This window comes from Chanodichthys erythropterus, chromosome 3, assembly GCF_024489055.1.
Source record: "Chanodichthys erythropterus isolate Z2021 chromosome 3, ASM2448905v1, whole genome shotgun sequence".
Lineage (NCBI taxonomy): Eukaryota > Metazoa > Chordata > Actinopteri > Cypriniformes > Xenocyprididae > Chanodichthys > Chanodichthys erythropterus.
The window spans coordinates 37,401,613-37,422,320 of record NC_090223.1 but is presented as its reverse complement, the minus strand read 5'-3'; the positions used below and the strand labels follow the sequence as shown (position 1 = coordinate 37,422,320).

The window sequence follows — 20,708 nt, the reverse complement described above, 5'->3', positions numbered from 1 at the left end:
ATTTTTTCATCCAATAAGCATATACAGCATTATAATAAATATGTCATGATGCTTTCAGTGAATAAGAGCAGATACACAGATACATGCAATGATGACATTTTACACCGACAGGATCTTCATAGATAAAAGTCTTGATGTCATGCTCTAGCACTGTTCTTGCTTTCAATTCATGGATTTGTTTCTAATTAGGGTGTAAACACGTTTGGTCCTTCAACTTTTTGCCACATATTTGTATGTAGTATATGTAAATACATAATTGACTATGGCTGATAATAATATGGTGATCTCCAAAAACAACCATCTGAAATCAAAACATGACTGCATTCAGTGACAACTTCTAAAATATGATCTGCCTGCTGTTTCTATTTCTGATGCCCCTATCAGTGTGACGAAATCACATTTCCATATATTCCTGCCCTAAATTAAAAAAAGTGCTGTAATGTGAATGTAAAAGAAACAAACTGTACAAAAGTCATGTACCTGACGCAACAACAGGAGCAAAATAGAGCCTTATAATAAAAATATAATTCAGAGATGAAACACTGTCCAATCATCTACCATCTATGTCATCAGAATTAATGTACAGTTACAGTATACTAAACTGTGGATCAAACTATTAACAAATACACTACACTGCAAAAAAAAAAAACTTGATAAATTTACTTGAGAAGCAAATCTGCATAAGACTTGTTTTCAGAGAATATATACTATTGTTCAAAAGTTTGAAGATTTCATTCTGTAGTTCTGTATGCTCATCAAGGGTGAATTTATTTGATTAAAAATACAGTACAAAGAGTAATATTGTAAAATATTGTTAGAGTTTAAAATAATGCTGATTTGATGCTTTATTTATTATCAATATTGAAAAGAGTTGGGCTGCTTGCTTCATATTTTGGTGGAAACCATGATACATTTTTTTAATTCTTTGATGAACAGAAAGTTCAAAATTTGAAACAGAAATCTTTTGTAACATTATAAATGTGTTTACTGTCCCTTTTGATCAATTTAATGCATCCTTGATGAATAAAATGATTAATTTCGTTAAAAAAACTGACCTCAAACTTTTGAACAGAAGTTTATATTTTTTTAGTTTAACCATAAATCTAACACAATTTTAAATTTATGCCTAAACTAACAAAAAATGGTCTGAATTCCAAATTGTTGTATCAAATTATTAATGATTAATTAAAGATATATTTAACAAAATTTAGTTTTACTTACACAATGTTGTGTCAGAAGTAAATTTATCTTATTCTTTGAAGGATTATTCTTTTTATCTAAATCACTGAAGTATGTTTAGATATAATTAAGACTAAACTTTTTGTATGTAAAGTTCTTAAATTTTTTAATTTTAAAATGTATTTGAACAGAAATGTGAATGCTCATGCTGTAAACAAAACGGTTTTGAGACAAAGATGGGGCTAAATTCTGACACAAGATATTCTGGTTTTGAGGTTTGTATCAGGATGATGGTGATTTCACAGACACACTCACACCTGATCTCTCTGGTCACTGTACACCAGGGATGGGCAACTCCGGTCCTGGAGGGCCACTGCCCAGCAGAGTTTAGCTCCAACCCTAATCAAACACACCTGAACCAGCTAATCAAGGTCTTTAGGATTAGTAGAAAGTTATAGGCAAGTGAGTTTTTATCAGGGATGGAGATAAACTCTGCAGGACACTGGTCCTCCAGGACCGGAGTTGCCCATCCCTGGTGTACACCCTTGGAATGAGGTTGATGGTATAAACCAGGTGGCACTGATAGAAAGTGTCACATGAAACATCCAATAGTTGCTATAATGAGCTCTAAAAGACCCACCCAACCGGAACCCACTGCTGAGCTCCCTTTAACTGATCTAGGGAGGATTTGAGGGTCCTGTACGCCTGTTCCAAATCTTCGTTCACTATGGTGAGGTCAAAGTAGTGTCCGTATACTCTATCAATCTTGGCACTCTCATCCACTGTCCTCTTTAGCTCTGCATCCTGATAAAAAGAGACATTTTTAGGATGGTCAAAACCAGATTTTCATGAGAAGTTTAGTAAACAGACACTGAGTAGGACTTACTGTTCGTAGTTTGGTCGCCACTCCTGTCTCGAGTCCAGATCTGTTCATGGCCTTAAGCGTCTCAAACTCAGGGGCTTTGATGAACACCACATATGGCAAAAACTCTGAAGTCCTGAGGACTTTTAGGGACTATGGCCAAAAAGAAAAAAACTGTTTTTTATGAACTACTACAAAACAGCATAGCACAGTATGCTTCGACTCTTAAAAATAAAATATCTTAAAAGAAAGATTTTTTTCTTAGAGTGAAGAACAATTTAATAATCCAAAGAACCTTTTTCTCCACTGTAAAGAACCTTTTGTGCAATGGAAAGATTTCTTGGATGTTAAAAGTTCTTTGTGGAACTATCGATGCCAATAAAGAACTTTTATTTGTAATCGTTTATGGAATGTCATCGATGTTGTATTATCCTGTCCGTAGTTAGAAAGTCACAGGACCCTTACCTGTGGGTTGACGTCCAGGATGCAGATGCGTCCAGCTTCCACTACTTCATGGATGGAGTCTATCTTGGTGCCGTAGAGGTTACCGTCATATTCACCGTGTTCAAGGTAGTGGCCAGCTTTAATATCAGCTTCCATCTTACTCCGGGATGTGAAGGCATACATCATATTTTCTCTGTCTGCTGATTTGGGCTTCCTGGAGGTGTCTGTGGACATTTATACAAGAACAGCCCAGTGAACATCAGACAATTTTTTATTTTCTGTTAATTAACACATTATCAGCACATTTTCTCCAAAAAATAAAAAAAAATCTCACATAAAAGGGAAGAAATATTACGTTCACACTGTCAGTTTTTTTAGATTGACAACCGCATTTAGGTCTGAGTCTCAAAATATCTTGTTCAAACAGCAACTTACAGTAGCAGTTTGAATAATGTCTATATGAACGTTTCCTGAAAATGTACAGTTTGGGTTTAGAATAAGAAGCCATTTTCATCACATTAGGCATAAGATTATTTATGAATGTGCACATATTGGCCCGGTTCCACAGACAGGGCTTAGCCTAAACCAGGATTGGGCCTTAGTTCAATTAGGGCTTTTAAGTAGCTTTTATAAACGTTCACTAGAAAAAAAAAAAACACTACTGGCGTGCATCTTGAGACAAAACAATTGGACTGATATATTTTAAAACATCAATACAAGATACTTTCAGTTAAAACAGCTCACTCATACATTTTAGTCTAGGACCAGCTTAAACCTTGTCTGTGAAACTGGGAATTGTGAATTAATTTAAACTCAGGGTACATTTACATGAAAACAATGTACTAAAAATGAAAAAGTTTTTCCTTAGCATTTTTCGTGAAACAATCCCTGTTCACAAGGATCTGCAAATCCGACTAAAAATGCTGTATTATTCATGCCAGGCCAGTAGTTGGCAATGTCACTTTGTAAAGAAACCCCTTACACCTATAGACTGAACACATAATATGCATGCACATGATGTCACAGTTTTCACAAATTTGCATTATTGTAGTTTACACAGAGAGAGATTTTTTTGTTGTTCAGAGACAATAACTATTGTTTTCAAAAACTTGCACTTTGCAACAAGTTTTCAAAAGTTCTCAAAAAAAAAATGCAGTTGTTATGTAAATGAATGGCATACAATGTTTTCCACAACAATGTTGTGTAAACGGCCTCTTAGTTAACTAGCTTTCCTGGTAATCTTCAGTAAATGTTCTCGTCTAAGAAAATGATTTATAAGAATATAAATATCAGTTGACCTTATGTTTAAAAATGTTTACTGTATCAAACAAAGTTCAGCTTTGGGAAGGGAAGAGATGCAGGGTAGATACAAGATTCACCATATGGAGACTGAGAGAAAAAGAAAGAGAGAAGGTGCTGGAGATTAAAGAGGAAGAGCAGGAATTGAAACATTTCTTATTTGAAAGTGAAAGAAACATATAGCCAAATATGATGTCCCATACTCAGAATTTGTGCTCTGTATTTCACCCATCCAAGAGCAAACACAGGAACACAGGAGCTGTGGTGCCAGGGGAGCAATTGGTGGTTAGGTGCCTTGCATTTGTGGGTAATGAGAGTCGAAGAGAGCACTGTTCATTCACTCCCCCCACCTACATTTCCTGCTGGTACTAAGACTCGAACCCACGATCTTTGGGTTAAGTCCAACTCTAACCATTAGTCCACAACTGCCATTCACAAACACCAGGCCATTCATGTTTGGAATATGTGATCATTCATTGCATGGTTTTAAAACTGTTGTTATCTATTTTTTTCTGAACCCCACTCTGTATTTATAAAACCCTGGTCTGAACTCCCCTAAAACGGAGAATTACGCCCGATACACCCAGAGAAGACTCACAGGGGATGGTGGTGCCGTAATGCTGAGGGTCTGACACTAGCATCTTATTCTTCAGACTCCGTCGGCCCACTCCAGGAGCACCAATCAGAATCAGGGTCTTCCTGCGAAACGGGGGGACTTTTGCAACCTCTTCATAGATCAGTAACTCATGCCTGTCAAAATCTGCCAGGGAATAAAAGAGAAATAATAAAACACATAACAAAAACAAGTTTGTTAAGTGTTGAGTTTCAAAAGACACAAGATATACATTTGAAGAAAAAGAAAACCTAACCTGCATTTTTTGTAGTCAGATACATCATTTTCTTCTTCTTCTTACCAACCATTCCAGTGCAGAGATTGGCTGCAATACAAAATGATATTATTTTTTAGACAAAAAGTATTTACATCATTATCGAATCTTAATATAAGTTTGCACTTTAACTGTTTGCATTGCTGTATGAATGTTTGATTAGAGCCGTGATGTGAAGTCAACAGTCTGGAGAAGAAAATTTCAGAGGAATTGGCGGTCGGTGCTGCTTTATAAAGGCAGAGAGCCAACCACCATTCATGCACTGAATATGCTCATTGCCACGCTGTTTTCTGTGTTTTGTTTTATTTATTTTTTCTTCTGATCTGCTCCATACTTTGAGAACCACTGGATTTAGAGGATTTGACAATTGTTCACATTAAATCCACCAGGTGGCAGTATACACGAATCAACCATTCAGTAGGGTAGATTTAAAAACAGTTGAAAGAAATTAATATTTTTATTCAGCAAGGACGCATTAAATTGATCAAAATTGATAGAAAAGATGTTTATAATGTACAAATAAATGCTGTTTTTGAACTTTCTATGACTACCAGGTCGAAAATCCAGTAATCAATAACAGATACTATTGTGAAACATTATTACAATTTAAAATAACTTTTCTATTGTAATATATTTTCAAATGTAATTTATTCCTGTGATGGCGGCAAAGCTAAATTTTTAGCATTACTCCAGTCTTCACTGTCACATGATCCTTCAAAAATCATTCAGATATTATTAATTAATCCATGTATTTATATATGAGCACCTGCTTGTGACAGCTCCACATCTCTCTTCACAAAAGCTTTCCTCTTCTCCTCCAGAAGTTGACTGGGAATCAGGCCAGCACTGCCTCCCTCTACACGACGTGCCTGCAGAGATACATGACTTTAATGTACAGCTTTCAGAGGGTAATATTGTTATAACATTGTTCTATATCATAAACAAACATTTTTTTATGTGTTTGTTAGAAATTCACTAGGCCGAAAGACGGATCTTACATTTTACATAAAAAGCAGATGTAACTTTAGGTCCTTTAAAAGGTAAATGAACTATCTGGCATATCATTTTAGCACAAAAAATATTGTAACGTTAGTGTTTCTAAGTTGACCAACCAACCTGCCACCAGTTCACATCTTCCTGGTTAACAATCTGCAGAACGTCTCCACTTAAGAACATTAGTCCCGCCTCCTTGCAAGGGATGAGGTTGTCATTGGCAGGGTCATAATCAAAATGGCACTTAACAAAAACCTGTAGAGACAAGGATGAGGGTGATGCTGACTTTCATTTAAAGTCACTGTTTTCAAAGGAGTTATTCTAAGGCCTTTGACCTAAAATGCCCAGCCTATCTGAATGTTAAAATGATACACCCCATCAAACAACAATATAAATGTAGTCTGGACAGATGATAGGATCAGGAGGCGAATAGTACAATGCTGGAAGTGTCTGCTGAGACCGTCTACAACATGTTTCTAACCTTCCTGTCTGGTCTCACAGTAAACACATCTGGCTTTAACTGAGAGCGAGATGCTACGCTCACTCCTCACTCCAGTATCCATGACAACCATAAAAGAGCAGCAGAGAAAAACAAGAGGAAAGCAGGCAGCAGTGATGTGCATATATGGAGCCACCAAAATCACTGGTCACCTGAAATATAATACCAGGTGTAAACAGGGTTGCTGATGCCCTACACACATAAGAACCCTGGCACTGAGACTCTGGCTGCTAAGTTACTTTTTCAAATAAGTAACACAAGTTACTTTTTCACACTTATTGACTAACAGCTCTCCTGTCCCCATGAGAGAAATAAAGGTCAGAGGCTTTGTGTGCGCTGTGTAAACATGATGGTTATTGTAGTTCAAGACTAAATGAGAACATACATTAACTCATCTCACTTACACAAACACATTCAATATTCTTCAAAATGAATGAAAATATTTTTATGCAAACCTGTAATAATTAACTATATTAAATTAAATATACTTTATGCATTTAATCTCACTTTATCAACCAATGTCTAGATTAGATTTAGAAATAAGAGTGTTGAACTTCCTTCTCCTGTATCCTATTCTTCTTTAATCCAGAGTGGCAGCACAGCTGAATGGTTTGTTTGAGCTGCGCCCTCTACTGTACAGGTGTAAATGTGCATTTCCTTCAGCCTTAGGCTTATTCATTCACTTTTGGTGTGAGAGGGTCTTTACTACGAAAGAGGATTAGGGCCAAGCAATAATAAAAAAATAAAACCATCTCGAGATTAAAGTTGTTAAATTTCGGGAAAGAAATCGTTAAATTTCGAGAAAAAAGTTGAAATAAAATGTTGAGGATAAACTCGTTAAATTTCGAGAAAAAGGTCGAGATAAAATGTTGAGAATAAACTCGTTAAATTACGAGAAAAAACATTAAATTTCGAGAAAAAAGTCGAAATAAAATGTTGAGAATAAACTCGTTAAATTTTGAGAAAAAAGTCGAGATAAAATGTTGAGAATAAAGTAATTAAATTACGAGAAAAAAGTCGTTAAATTACGAGAACAAATTCGTTAAATTATGAGAAAAATGTCATTAAATTCTCATAATTTGACGACTTTTTTCTCGTAATTTAATGACTTTAAATTACGAGATGGTTTTATTTTTTTATTATTGCTTGGCCCTAATCCTCTTCCATACTTTACAGTTGCCAAAAATAGAAAAAAAAAAATTTCGTTATAAAAAAAACAAACAAACAAGCAAGCCCAGCCCAGGTGAGAAATTACTTTTCTTAAGTGAGACCGACTCGATGACATATGCAGCCTTCAAATGCAACCTCCAGAGGACACAGCCTTCAAAATGAGATGCAGCTTCTGAACATTTCCCGTTCTGTAGTTAGGGGGAGGGGATGGTACCTGTCTCGGGGGATGTGGCTCCTGGTAGCTGGGAAGGATTTTGAGCACCACACTGCCGCTGGCCTCCTGCAGCATCTCCTGCAGCACACGAGGGTCGTCACCCACCTCTCTCCCATTCACCTCTTTGATGATGTCACCCACGTGGAGCAGACCCTGCTGGTCGATCATCCCCCCGTGGAGAATACGTGCAATCACCAGCTCTCCGTTCTCAATACGGAACGTCACACCCTGACACAGCAACACGACACGAGCTCAGAGACTAGTGGTCAAGACACTCTTTGAACAATGAATTCACATGACTTTACCATGACATTTTTATATTAATGTACTATTTCAGAGCAGAGCATACCAACAAAAACTGTATATATTCACTGTAGAATTTCATACAATATTAACAATTTTATTTTTTAGAGCAAGCATAACTATGAATTTCATTTAATCCTATTGTTATGCTCTGATCTAAAATATATTAAAACTTACTATTAAATGCAAAAATATTTAAATAATATGTTAAAATAAACTGCATATTTACTATAGAACATTGTTTATATTAAATCTATTTTCTATACAGTGTATATTAATCTCATATTTTAGAACAGAGCATGACCATACATTTAATTTATCCTTGTGTTTAATATAATATTAGTATTATTAGTAAATAATTGAATTATACACTGAACGCAGTCTCACCAAGTGCTCTCCAGCCACTTTGCGGATGCCCACCATGCGGATGGCATCAGCTGGCACTGGTACGCTGTTGATGGGCGGCTCCATGAAAGCGCAGGGGCTCGGGGGCGGAGTCTCACACGTCTGAGAGGCCACAGAATCATGGGTCTCCAACAGAGACTGATCATCAAAAGCATAGAGTGTCAGGCATTAATCAGACTGTGTGTTATTCTCATTTCATTTCACAGTTTTGTTGAGCTGCAGCTGTGTACCTGGAAGTGCGGCTGGTTGAGAATGCGTGACAGCTCTGCAGCGGTGTTGCTGCGGTGTGTAAAGGGGCTCAGCTCTCTCAGGATGTCCTGCACCAGCTCCACATTATTGTCCCTCACAGCCTCCAGTCGTGTCTCCTCCAGACTCTCTGCACTCTGGGAGATTATTCAGGTTTTAAATGGCATATTAATCATTGTTTATTAGTTTGTCTTCCATGAATGCCTAATTTGCTACTGTTGCTTTTGACAACTTTGACAACTCTAAGATGACATTCTTTACATCCAGAATGACGAACAGCCTGCAGCATATTTGAAATAACTGCATATACGTGTGTCTGTTGGGGGGGGTGGGGGTCCTGGTATTCACTACGTTATAGGGACTGAATATCCTCACAAGTATAGTTCTGTCATGACAACTCTTGGAGTGTTTGGCATGGTAAAGGATATGACAATGTTGTATGTTTGGTCTTGGTGGAATAAATCTGCTGCGCTGCTGCTGCTTTTATTGCTGCTGCTGCAGAGAAAGTACAGGACTTGCTACTGTCAATACATACACAACACGCTACTGTGAGCAAGTAAGACATGCTGCTGCTGTACAATATAGCACACATGAATTACCCATAGCTGATCTATACAGGTGGAGCTGGGGAAGGTGGAGGGTTTCTGAAGTGCACTGCACTGCTAAGGCAATGCTACAAAAGTATTTTGAAGGTTGAGCACGCAAGCTCATTGGCTACTGATACAGCAGTAACCAATCAGCTGTGCCCTATCGATAACGATGGATTACGAGCAGGTTGAGGAGCTATTAGCCTGCGCCATCTAGTGTTTCATGACAGAATTTCATATCAATACCATTAAATTTTGACCTTGTGGGGTCATTTTTTAGTCCCCATGAGGAAACAAGCTTATAAATCAAACATAATTATCTTTTTTGAAAATCTGAAATAGCAGAAAGTTTTCTGTGATTGGTAGGTTTAAGGGTAGAGTTAGTGTTTGTACAGTGTAAAAATCATTAAGTCTATGGGAAGTACCCATAAAAACATGTAACTAAGTGTGTGAGTGTGAGTATATATAGAGAGAGAGACATTTATAATGTATATACCATTACTCAATATTTACTATTTACTTAATTATGTTTGTTTTTGTATCCCAGTGTTTCTTGTACAAAAGGTTCTAATATTTACCAAGATCCATCCCCATATAGGATAATATCAACAACTTTAAGACACTAAATCAATCTCAATTATCGAAAGTATTAAAATTTATTAGTGGAAGTATTAAGATAATATACATGTAAAACTATAAAATAATTGTGATAAAATAAATTTTAACTCAAATGAATATTTCATGAATGTATTTATTTGGTGACTAGATAATAGGATTATGTAATGTAATGGGATAATACTACTAATAATACTATTTTTTTGTAGTATGTTTAGATCTGAAATTACCCTACTGTATGCAGAAAGAAAACTGACCACTGGGCTCTCCATGATGCCCTTGAGGAAGATGAGGTCCAGGTCATTGGCAGTGGTGGAGCTGGCGCTGTCACTCAGTGTGTCCAACACCTGCGGCACTGCTGGAGGGAAAAGACAGAGGCACCTGATTATGCAGCTGCTTATGAGATACTGTGCTCTTTGATTAACTCACACAATCTGTTTTATACTTATATCTTCACACATGGACAACATTAGTTCTTTTCTTAAAAGTACAGCTGAACTGTACATGAAATATAAATTTGTAGTATATTTGAATATGGTTTTTGCCAGACATTTGCCACAGTTTTTCCAGAACACTACATTTTTTGTAAAGGCAGTAAGAAAGATTTCTTGAAATATGCCTTTAACTACTGAAATGTGACTGTGAGTGTATATAATATGATGTAGAGGGTTTAAACTACAAGACTGACCTTTTAGCGGAGATCACAGCTCCTTAATCTATGAGTTTCATCAGAATCACACACTATGTATTAGCTGACACTACAGGGCAAAAAAATGTCAAGTGGAGCTCCAGGGCATGATATCACTAAAGCTGGGTATCCCTGTGTCTGTGCCAGCCATCTGTGGCACAAGTGTGTCCATGTTTATAAGTATAGTGCCAGGAAAATCCTCGCCACAAATGATCAAACTACCTTCAATGACTTTCAGTTATGTAATTCATCTATTATGATTTGTACTGTTTTGGCTTAACTTCAAATTCTTACAATGATTTAAGCAACTTTGTTGTGGCTGCTGTTTACGCCAAAGGCACAATGCAACACTAGTTTTCTGTACTGACGCTAAGCATCTGCATTACGGTCCAAATAAGTACAAAGAAAAAAAATATATGCTGTAAATAAATGCTTATAATAAATGGTTGATTTTCATTCAAACATTAAATTTTCTTTTGCTATATGAAGATCACAATAAAACACTCTTGGCAACATTTCACCATGCATTCATCCTATGCATGGCAAATACTGTACCAAAAAAAAACAAAAAACATTTTGTGTCTATTTAGAATCAACAAAATGCTAGCTATAACATTAAAATAAGCAAGTCAAAGGAGCTGGCCATTTTATCATAAAATGTCACTATCCAAAAAGTGTGATTTCATCACTGTTATTTGCATCACATAATGCTGTTGAAAACAATACATAATTTGCATAATTTGAAATGTGATAGAAATGACAATGGTGGAACTATTCTTGACAGTTCAAAAAAGTGACAAAAATATCCTGTGATGCATGTACATTCACTTTGGACATTGTTATTAGACACATCAAATAAACTAGTGACAGTGTTAAAAGTGTGTTTTAATAGTTTAAGAGTTATATTATAAAAGTCCACAGGGCCAAAAACACTCTTATAAGATGATACTTACCATGCTCTGTGCCGGTGGCTGCCACAGGCATGATGTCTGAAAACTGCAACTAAAGCATTGGAGGGAGAGAGATTTAACATTAATATTTTACACCATCATTAGGACTAGAGGGTAAAGTATAAGCAAAAAATATGGGGAATAACAATAAATGTAAAAGAGTGGGGGATTTACTAGTAAGCTGTGGTTGCTATAGTGATATATACAATAAAATGAAACATGCAGTCTTTTGTGTGAGTGTTAAGAGGTGGGAGGGAGAGAATGAATTGTTTTTAGGGGGGGTGCTTAGATTCAGCCGTGTCCTCCATATGAAACAATGACAAGGAGCAGGTGCACAAGTCGCAGGAGGAGAGAGGGGAGATGGACGGTGGGAGTGACAGAAGTGCTGAGAGTAAGACTGAAAGGTTTTATATGCATTTATTATACGACTTTCTGGAATACTTGATTCAGATTTGTCAATCGCTGCATTCTGCTGTCAGATATTTGAACTAAATGAACTAAACTGTATAACTGACTGCTGTTCCTGGCAATAGATTAACTCCAAAGTCTTGTGGATGAATGGATGAATGGATGGATGGATGGATGGATGGATGGATGGATGGATGGATGGATGGATGGATGGATGGATGGATGGATGGATGGATGGATGGATGGATGGATAGATAGATAGATAGATAGATAGATAGATAGATAGATAGATAGATAGATAGATAGATAGATAGATAGATAGATAGATAGATAGATAGATAGAGATGTTCCTGCTGTGAAACTCTGCAAATGGTTTTACTCAGTAAGCAAGTACAATAATCCTTCAGAAAAGGATCAGAGGAGTTTAAGACCTGACACACCTTCTCTCTCTCCTTCACACACACACACCGAGAGAGAGAGAGATAAACACCTCATCAAACTATTAGGCAAACAAGTATTCGTTGTAGACATCTGCTGTATTTCTCACAAACAGTAGCTGCACTGTCAATAATATATTATACAACAGGGTGTACTATGTAATGAATGTACTGATACAGCACACTGAGGGCAATAAATTAGCCATGTTTCCTCTAGAGATGATTACACTGCCTTTGCTACTTAAGCTCATAGAGGGATCTTCCCATGGGAGCATTAACAATGCACTGCTCTACTAACATTATGAGGCTTTCCAAACAAATTATGGGATTTCTCAAAAATCCCATGCAACCATTTTCACATACACTGTATGACGGAGGTGGTTGCTATAGCAATCTTTTTTCTCCCACATGTTACGTAGGTTCTGAGCTGAGTGACTTCCCTAAAGGGGAAAGGAGCTGCCTTACATACCAGCGGCCCAGAATTGAAGCTGAATAAGCCAGAAAGTCTTACTTAAGAATCAGGACTATTTCAATGCTTATTATTCAGATAGTTCACCCAACAATGAAAATACTGTCATAATTTACCACATTTCATGTCATTCCAAAACTGTAAGACTTTCTTTCTTTTTTAAAATAAGATATTTTGAGAAATGTCTCAGTGTTTTTTTCTTTCTTTTTTCTTGTCTATACAATGGAGGTCAATTGGCACCAAAACTGTTTGGATATCAACATTCTTCAAAATATTCCTTTTGTGTTCCAAAGAAGAAAGGTTTGGAATGACATGAGGTCGAGTAAAATGAGGACAGAGTTTAAACACATCGAACATGACATGACAGTTTAAAAACACCAGAACAGTCCTGAAATCACTTGAGAGGGTTTAGCTGAGTCAGTACTCAGTTTAAATGAGGTAGAGGGTAAACAAGGTCAAAAAAGCCTGCTTTTGATACTCTGCGTTTAGGATTAAAAAAAAATGTAAAAGAAAAAAAAAGATGTTAAATTCTCTTCTTCTTTGCATTTCACCTCTATAGTTTGTCTAGTTTAGCTTTCTAATAAACCTGACATTGTACACTATTAATGTTGCTGTCTCTAGGACAAATTGCTTATTTTAAATTGCTTACAAGTTGTTTATATATATATATATATATATATATATATATATATATATATATATATATATATATATATATATATGAAGAGTTTCGTTGCAAAACGAGATAAATCCGTTTTTAACATTTTTGTCAAAACATGTTTATTATTATTTTATCATGTTATTATTTTGTTTTATGGTGCTACTTAGCTGTATTTTTTAAGTTATGAAGGTTTAAATCAAAACAAACCAACTGCAGTTGAATTGATATTAATTGGAATGCACAACCAAAAAACAAGATTTTTGAAAAATTAAAAAAATGGATTTATCTCGTTTTGCAACGAAACTCTTCATATATATATATATATATATGTATATATATATATATATATATATATATATATATATATATATATATATATATATATATATATATATATATTGCATAAATATAACTGTATGGATGGTCTAATTATTCTAATAAATATTTTAATTTATTTTAATGAAAATTATTGTAATAATGAATTAATCAGACATAAAACATGTGATCTTTGATCATGTGGTTTTGTGATGCTAGTGTGAATCTGTTGTTTATGTAGCTGAGATCAGTCCCGGCGGGATGGAGAGGTCAGACTTCTCACACACCTCAGTTTCATTCTCACACTCTAGTTTATTCACAAGCATGACAAGGCTCAGAGAGATGCTGCTATACTGGGATGAAGTGTCAGTTCAGTTCAGTTCAGTTCAGTTCAGTTCGGTTCAGTTCAGTTCAGTTCAGTTCGGTTCAGTTCAGGCAAACACAGACACTCATTTAAATGGAGTCCAGTGCATCACTCAGCTCATTTCCAGCAACTCCTTTCTTGTGTTAAAAACAGATCGTTATAAATGGGTGTTGGCTGCGCTTTCTTTGAATATATAGGTGTTGTGAACGCCTCAAGCACCTCTGATGTCTGATTGTCCACTAGTTATTCAAGCATTTTTAATCACAGGGCACCTCAGGGCTGCATCTTCTTTGCTTTTATTAACCCACAAAACAAACAGATTTATTGTTAACCTACAGGCACAGAGCTTGAACATAACAGGACATAAATTGCACCTCTAAAACTTTAAATATTGAACACCACAGTTAGCAAAATATGAGCAAAAATGTTGCAGAAAAAAGTAAAGCAAATTATAGTGTCAGAACCTATAAATAAATAAATAAAATAAAATAAAAAAAATACACAGAGCCCCAATATTTGAACCCATAAATCACTTAAAATGTCTGAATAATATGCAATTGATGCTAGTTCTTTTCAAGTGTCCAAATCAGTGTTATTTTAGTAACACTGAGATTATAGTTTTTACTAATATTTGGGATCAGTTTTTTATTTTTATATTTTCCATTTTTATTTTAATTAAAGTTTTAGTCATTTTGTTGCATTTTGTCAATTGTTTGTCAATTTGTTGTTGTTTAAAAAATATAAAGTTTTTTGTTTTTAAATTTCGGTTTCAGTTTTAGTTATTTTAATACATCAAGTTAAACTAAATACACATGAAAATTGTTTAAATAATTTAAATAATTGTTTAAATTTTTTTTTTTTAATATTGTATTGTATATCAGATCTTTCTTTCATTTTAAGTAACAAAAATGTGTTTTTAAGGTTTTAGTTGTAGTTAACTACAATAACCCTGGCCCAAATTATATTTGGGGACACTATATTTAGTGTATGTATAATAATTAATATTTAAAAAACAGCACACCTCAAAAACAAAGCAAACTACACGGATAAAATTTATTTTACCCTACTTGCTGTATTTAGTATTTAAAATATATTTTAAAATAATCAAAAATCATCAAAATATTATTATTTAATTATATTTGCAATAATATCCAGAAATCATGCAAAAAAAACAGCAATAAATAAAATACAAAAGTTCTGTCACCTGGCCGAAACTCTCTCAGACTGGCTTTAGATGAAGGGTCTACTAATGTTTGATGTCAACTGACATGGAGAGCTGTCAGCCAAAGCCAGACATGGGATATGCTCAAGCTCACATTTCAATCTCATTACCAAAAAGACTGCTCCAGTGCGTTTTGGCCAGGAGTGAATGCAAACTCAGCATCTGAGTGAGATCTCCTGAGAGAAGGCACAAGGGGGTCTTCCTCTAGCCCTTTATAAAAGGGAGCGATGGTGAATTTATTATGTATTAGCAACTCCTGAGGCCCCCACCTCCTTCCATTGCCATCCTTCCTGCAGACCCCGCTGAGCCCCCCATGCTAATGACACCCTGGTCTGGCCCAGCCCACATCACAAGCAACCATGCTCTCCATCTGCTCCCTCGAGCCAGAAAAAGGCATGGCCCATCTGTCTCCAACACACACAGATAGGTCTGCGTCCCGTTTAAGGAACCATAACAAGAAGCTGACACTATGCCAGAATATTTCCTGCATTTAATCACCTGGTTTTGACAGCACATAAATAACAGGTTATTAACGCTTTAAATCTGCTGCTGTAATAGTATCATGAATAAGTTTTCAGACACAAAACACATATATTATACATATATTAATATATATAGCCTATACATTATAATTTGTATATATATATATATATTATATATAAAACATTTATATATATATATATATATATATATATATATATATATATATATATATATATATATACACACACACATTAATATGCGACTTCATTGAATTCAACCAATCACATAAGAGGACCATAACTAATTTATGTATAATAATGTCTCATATACTACTTTAGAGCTCTCATAATAACATTGCATTTGTTACATCCTTAATAAAGTATAGCTCAATTCATATAGAAAAGGTACAGTGTATTTCTACATTCTGATCACATTTTCTCTTGCAGTTATGGGCTGAAAACTGTAATAATAAGTGCTGATGGTAATGAAAAAAAGAGAAGAATTCAAGAATTTCACTCACCGCCAACAATATGGACGGAACGATACCATCAAATACCTGATGCAGTCCCAAATTACACTAATTAGCATTCACATCTTGATGAATAAAAGAATATCATGCCAGTGGAGAACAACAATAACCCCCGACGCGTTAAACAACAGATGAATTAATAATTTCCAAACCGTATAACAACAATAAGACGACAACACTATAGCCTACTATACAGTAGATGAAACGATTTTAGGGTTTGCGTCCCTGAATGGAATATATATATTTACGTTTAGAGGGCTACGTCAACACACAATTCTGAAAATATGTATCATAAAAAAAGATACTAACCTTTCCCGTATAGCTGCGTTACGTTGTTTTGATTATGTGAGAGGTGTCTGAACCGCTACAAAGCATCAAATCAGAGTCTAGTCATTGCGTAGACATAAAGGGGCAACGCTCAAACGTCTCAGAAGGTGGGGCCCACCAGCTGATGTTCAGGGCCGTCTTAACAATAGAATGTTCTCGATAGCCCGCTTTAAATGTTCTCCACTCATTTACATAACAGTGCCAATCAGTTCAGTAACTTGCATTTGCAGCATTTCTTCTTCTTAATGTGTTAAAAATGTGGATATAAAAGACCGTCACATCATTAAATAAATAATAGTAAGCAATATAGTGAGGCTAAGTGTTATCTTTAATCATATAGGTTTTGCTGTTCAAACATTTTTGAGAAGTTGTTTTTGTAGAATGAGATGTTAGCAATGACTAGTCAAAGAAATTAATAAAACTGAGGTATTTTGCCTAAATGTTATTGTCGTGTGTGATCTAAAAGAGATTTATTTTGTGTTACAGGAGGGACATCTGCTGGTCATTTAGAAATAACCTTTTAAAGAGAACAACCAAGTATATTGAAAATGCACTACAATCGATCAGACTGTATTATATGAACAAATAATGATTAAAGAAACTGACTTGTCATTTGTCAGTATGGTACAGCCTTGTCAAAAAGCACCAGAGCAAAATAAATAGCCAGATTCATTCAATAAACTTTTAATCACATAGAATAATTTACATGGTACAAACAAAAAAGCATAATTTCCATATGACACAATGAATATAGCTACACTTCCATTGATAGTTCCTATTATAATATATTATGTACAGTTGTTAATGAGATTTGTTCTGTGCGCACAAAAATAAAAAGAGATGATGTCTATAACAAAGAGGTGGATGAGGTTGTCTGATGTTGACTGGTTCTCATTTAATTGTCTGGAGGTTTTCTGTGGGAGGCACAGGTGATCTTAGCTCAGGACAGGCAACACGGGGGTCACTGAACTTCACCACATAAAAGAGTCATCATATCTGAAAGAGACGCATGTCATGAATTAATAAACATCAATATAGCATATTCTCTATTCATATGTTTTTTTGTCACCTTTAAATCTTTCCATCTTCTCAGTCTGTTACAGTTTTCAATTAGCAAGCACAGTGAGATTTTTTTTTTTTTTTTAGTAGGCCTAATAAGGGCTGTTAAATGTCAAGGCCTCTCAAATATTCAGTGTGCGTCATGTTCCCTAACCCACTCCCTTCCTGAAGGACAGAGAGAAAAGAAGCCAGGGATCCCATCTGTCCCCTGATTCCTCAACAGGTGTGAAAAATTCATGAGTTGTTCCTCCTTCCCATTAACACCTATCTTTGTGAGTGAGTTCCTCGAGGACTTAAAAAACTACCACAAATACCTTTAGAATACCATATAAATCAGGAAACTTACTTTTTTCCTGCTTTATTGTTGAAAGTAGACTAATTGCAGCTAAAGTACAAAAAAAAAAAATTCCCACCTTGATCTCTGTTTGTGCTCTGTGTCGTCTCCGAACAGCAGCTCTGCCATCACATCTTCCGAAGTGGACCTTTTTCCATACCTGCATATAAGAAATATGACAATTTATTCCCTCATTACTTCATTCCAGCCATGTAGCTTAGTTGGGAACATTTCAGTACTGAAATAATGATCTCAAATTGCTCACACAGTGAGCTCATTGTGGTGTGTGAAAGTGTCAGAAAGTGAAAAGAACTAGTCAGCCCACTTTATCTGTCAGACACCAATCACCAATATAAATACAATCTGTCTTTTCACCCCAGACGTTATGAATCTAATTTAGCAGTTAAATGTTTTTTGACTGCTTGACAGCTGAATGTGCTTGAGACATGTCACCTAGAGGACTTTTACAGTATCTCACAGATGATATGTATGAAGCTCTGTATCTTTATAAAAAAAACACGATTGTCAGTTTTAGAGAACATTTAGTGGAAATGGAGAAAAGAGTTTGGATATGGACCTGAGACCATCATATTTGAGTATTACTTTCTCTCAGAACAGCATCTTTAAGATGAATAGGCATACACTGAAAACAAGCTAAAGGGCAGTGGTCTGGCACTCGAATAAAAAAGCAATTTCATGCTCAGATTCCTCCTCAATAGATGCCTACGAGCAACATCAATGAGCCTGAGACTAAACTAATGTTTTAGCTGTTTCTGAAACATGGGCTCTGCAGAATCCCACCTGCTCCCTATTACGGACGTCCAGAATACTTTGTGAAGAGGCCAACATTCATTTAACATAGTCACGGCTGTGACGTACACACAGTTTAGCTGCTTGAACCATCACGTCTGTTTGTTTTATCTCCGAAATTCATCACAGATGTTAATTTTGACCTCTTAAAGGCAAGACTTATTATTATTTGGCAAACTAACAGGGTATAGGAGAGAGGCCCTGGAATGAAGGTGTATTGTAGGGAGGAAAAAAAATGATTTACTGTAAATGTTTTTATTGGAATGTGTTGATCATTGTCTGAGCCCTAAATGTCAAAGGCCTGTTAGGAGACTATAAATATGTAAATAAATGTAGTCCTCTATAGGGCAGGACTGAGCGAAACATCAATCTATGACAGATGAGTAGCCTATTCAATCCTGGAGGCTTCTCCGAGGTGCATCTGTTGGATTTTATCACTCAGATTTGTTATATGAAGAGCCTTTGGCCACTGAAAAGTGGACCGTAATGCACTTTCGGAACCCTATTGCAGAACTTGGTCATTTTTCCTGATATATTAATGGGAGCTGGTGCACTGACACCAACGGGAAATGATTTTTATTGATAATAAGAACATAACATGAATAGTTTGTCTGATACACTCACCGTTGTCTCGTGATGAGGTTGATGTAGTGTCTCAGCGCGGTGTAATATTTGGCGAGTTCCTCCGGAGGAGCGTCATCTCCAGGATTCTCTGGTTTAGGCGGATACGCGTCCACAAAGGTCCCGAGACACAGGAGCACGCAGAAGAGGAGAGTAGCGATGACGGTCCAGGGTTTCAGCATGACAGCCATCTGGAAAATAAAACTCGCGTTTTTATTTATTTGCATAAACTGATGCACGTGCGTTCTGTAAAATGTCTGAACAGATCGGGAAAGGGAGCGAGCGACAACAGGTGGGAAAGCGTAAATCAGTTTGTGATATGCATGTAGTAGTTGTTTAAAATACAGTTTTGTAATAGTTTTGCATGATAGTAGCTGTGCATGTTACACTGCAGTGAACTTACAAAATATCTCTGAAATTCATCATTAATTGTCAGAACTATCATCTGAATCAATCGAAAATCAAACATCTGAGATCAAGACGGTTCGAACTGCGTAAAGCAACGAAACACTAGTTTGCGTAGGTGTTTAAGAGATGCTAAAACTTTTTGTGAAACGTTAGAATAATTATGAATAATCTGTTAATCTAGATGAATTTCGGCTAATTGTTTGTGACTGCTGTCCATGGTGCTGAATGCGCTCGTACGGACAAAAATAGCATGTACCGAAAACATCTTTTGTATCCGGCGTAATAATAAACTCAGAAAGAATTTCACAATAATGAAAACAATAATGCCTAGATTTCCCACCGCACTTCGAGGCAAATATAGCATTTTGATTTGGCACCTCCACATGCAGAATGGTAATCACAATAAAAACTTACGTTCAGCAGTTAAAGAGTTTAGGTGCAGTTATTTCTCTGGACTGGAAGCCTGAAGTTTCTTGTTCCACTGTTCTTTTCGCGTCTTCCGAATCTTTGTGAGGTCTTTCAGAAATAAGAAGTTGTCCACTCACGGAACTGTTATGTCCTGCCCGCTCCTCAAGTGCTTTATATACAGAGCAGAGTCTTGCGTAAACACGAGACGGGCGGTGGACATGACAGTAGTTCTGCCCCCCCCCCCTCCCCCTCCTCTACATCATACGTCAATCATAAACACATTTGTAACACATCTCACGAGACATTTTCATTAGGATCATTGTTGATGTTTAGTTGCAGATCAATTTTAATGAATATGACACTTCAAATTATATATATATATATATATATATATATATATATATATATATATATATATATATAAATATATATATATATATATATATCCTACATGATTTTTCTTGAAAGTTTATTAAATATAAGTTACCCTATTCTTTGTGAACAGATAGCAA

At 35.8% G+C, this 20,708-nt stretch overlaps 2 protein-coding genes across 2 annotated transcripts; both read right to left on the bottom strand.

Annotated features, from left to right (window-relative positions):
- Nucleotides 1-1,806: 1,806 nt before the first annotated feature.
- On the bottom strand, nucleotides 1,807-16,609 carry mpp2a (MAGUK p55 scaffold protein 2a). The gene is made up of 13 exons (XM_067375088.1): nucleotides 16,539-16,609; nucleotides 11,345-11,393; nucleotides 9,961-10,061; nucleotides 8,486-8,638; nucleotides 8,238-8,393; nucleotides 7,548-7,775; nucleotides 5,788-5,919; nucleotides 5,438-5,540; nucleotides 4,654-4,722; nucleotides 4,383-4,544; nucleotides 2,507-2,709; nucleotides 2,066-2,194; nucleotides 1,807-1,983 (listed from the first exon to the last, which is right to left on the bottom strand). Exons 2-13 carry the CDS (start codon nucleotides 11,373-11,375, stop codon nucleotides 1,807-1,809), a joined length of 1,644 nt encoding a protein of 547 aa, XP_067231189.1. The 5' UTR covers nucleotides 11,376-11,393; nucleotides 16,539-16,609.
- Nucleotides 16,610-17,354: 745 nt separating this feature from the next.
- pyya (peptide YYa) lies at nucleotides 17,355-20,332 on the bottom strand. Its single transcript, XM_067375074.1, has 4 exons — nucleotides 20,203-20,332; nucleotides 19,384-19,571; nucleotides 18,029-18,109; nucleotides 17,355-17,552 (listed from the first exon to the last, which is right to left on the bottom strand). The coding sequence occupies exons 2-4, from the start codon at nucleotides 19,569-19,571 to the stop codon at nucleotides 17,528-17,530; spliced, it is 294 nt and encodes a 97-aa protein (XP_067231175.1). The 5' UTR covers nucleotides 20,203-20,332; the 3' UTR covers nucleotides 17,355-17,527.
- Between the last annotated feature and the right edge of the window lie 376 nt (nucleotides 20,333-20,708).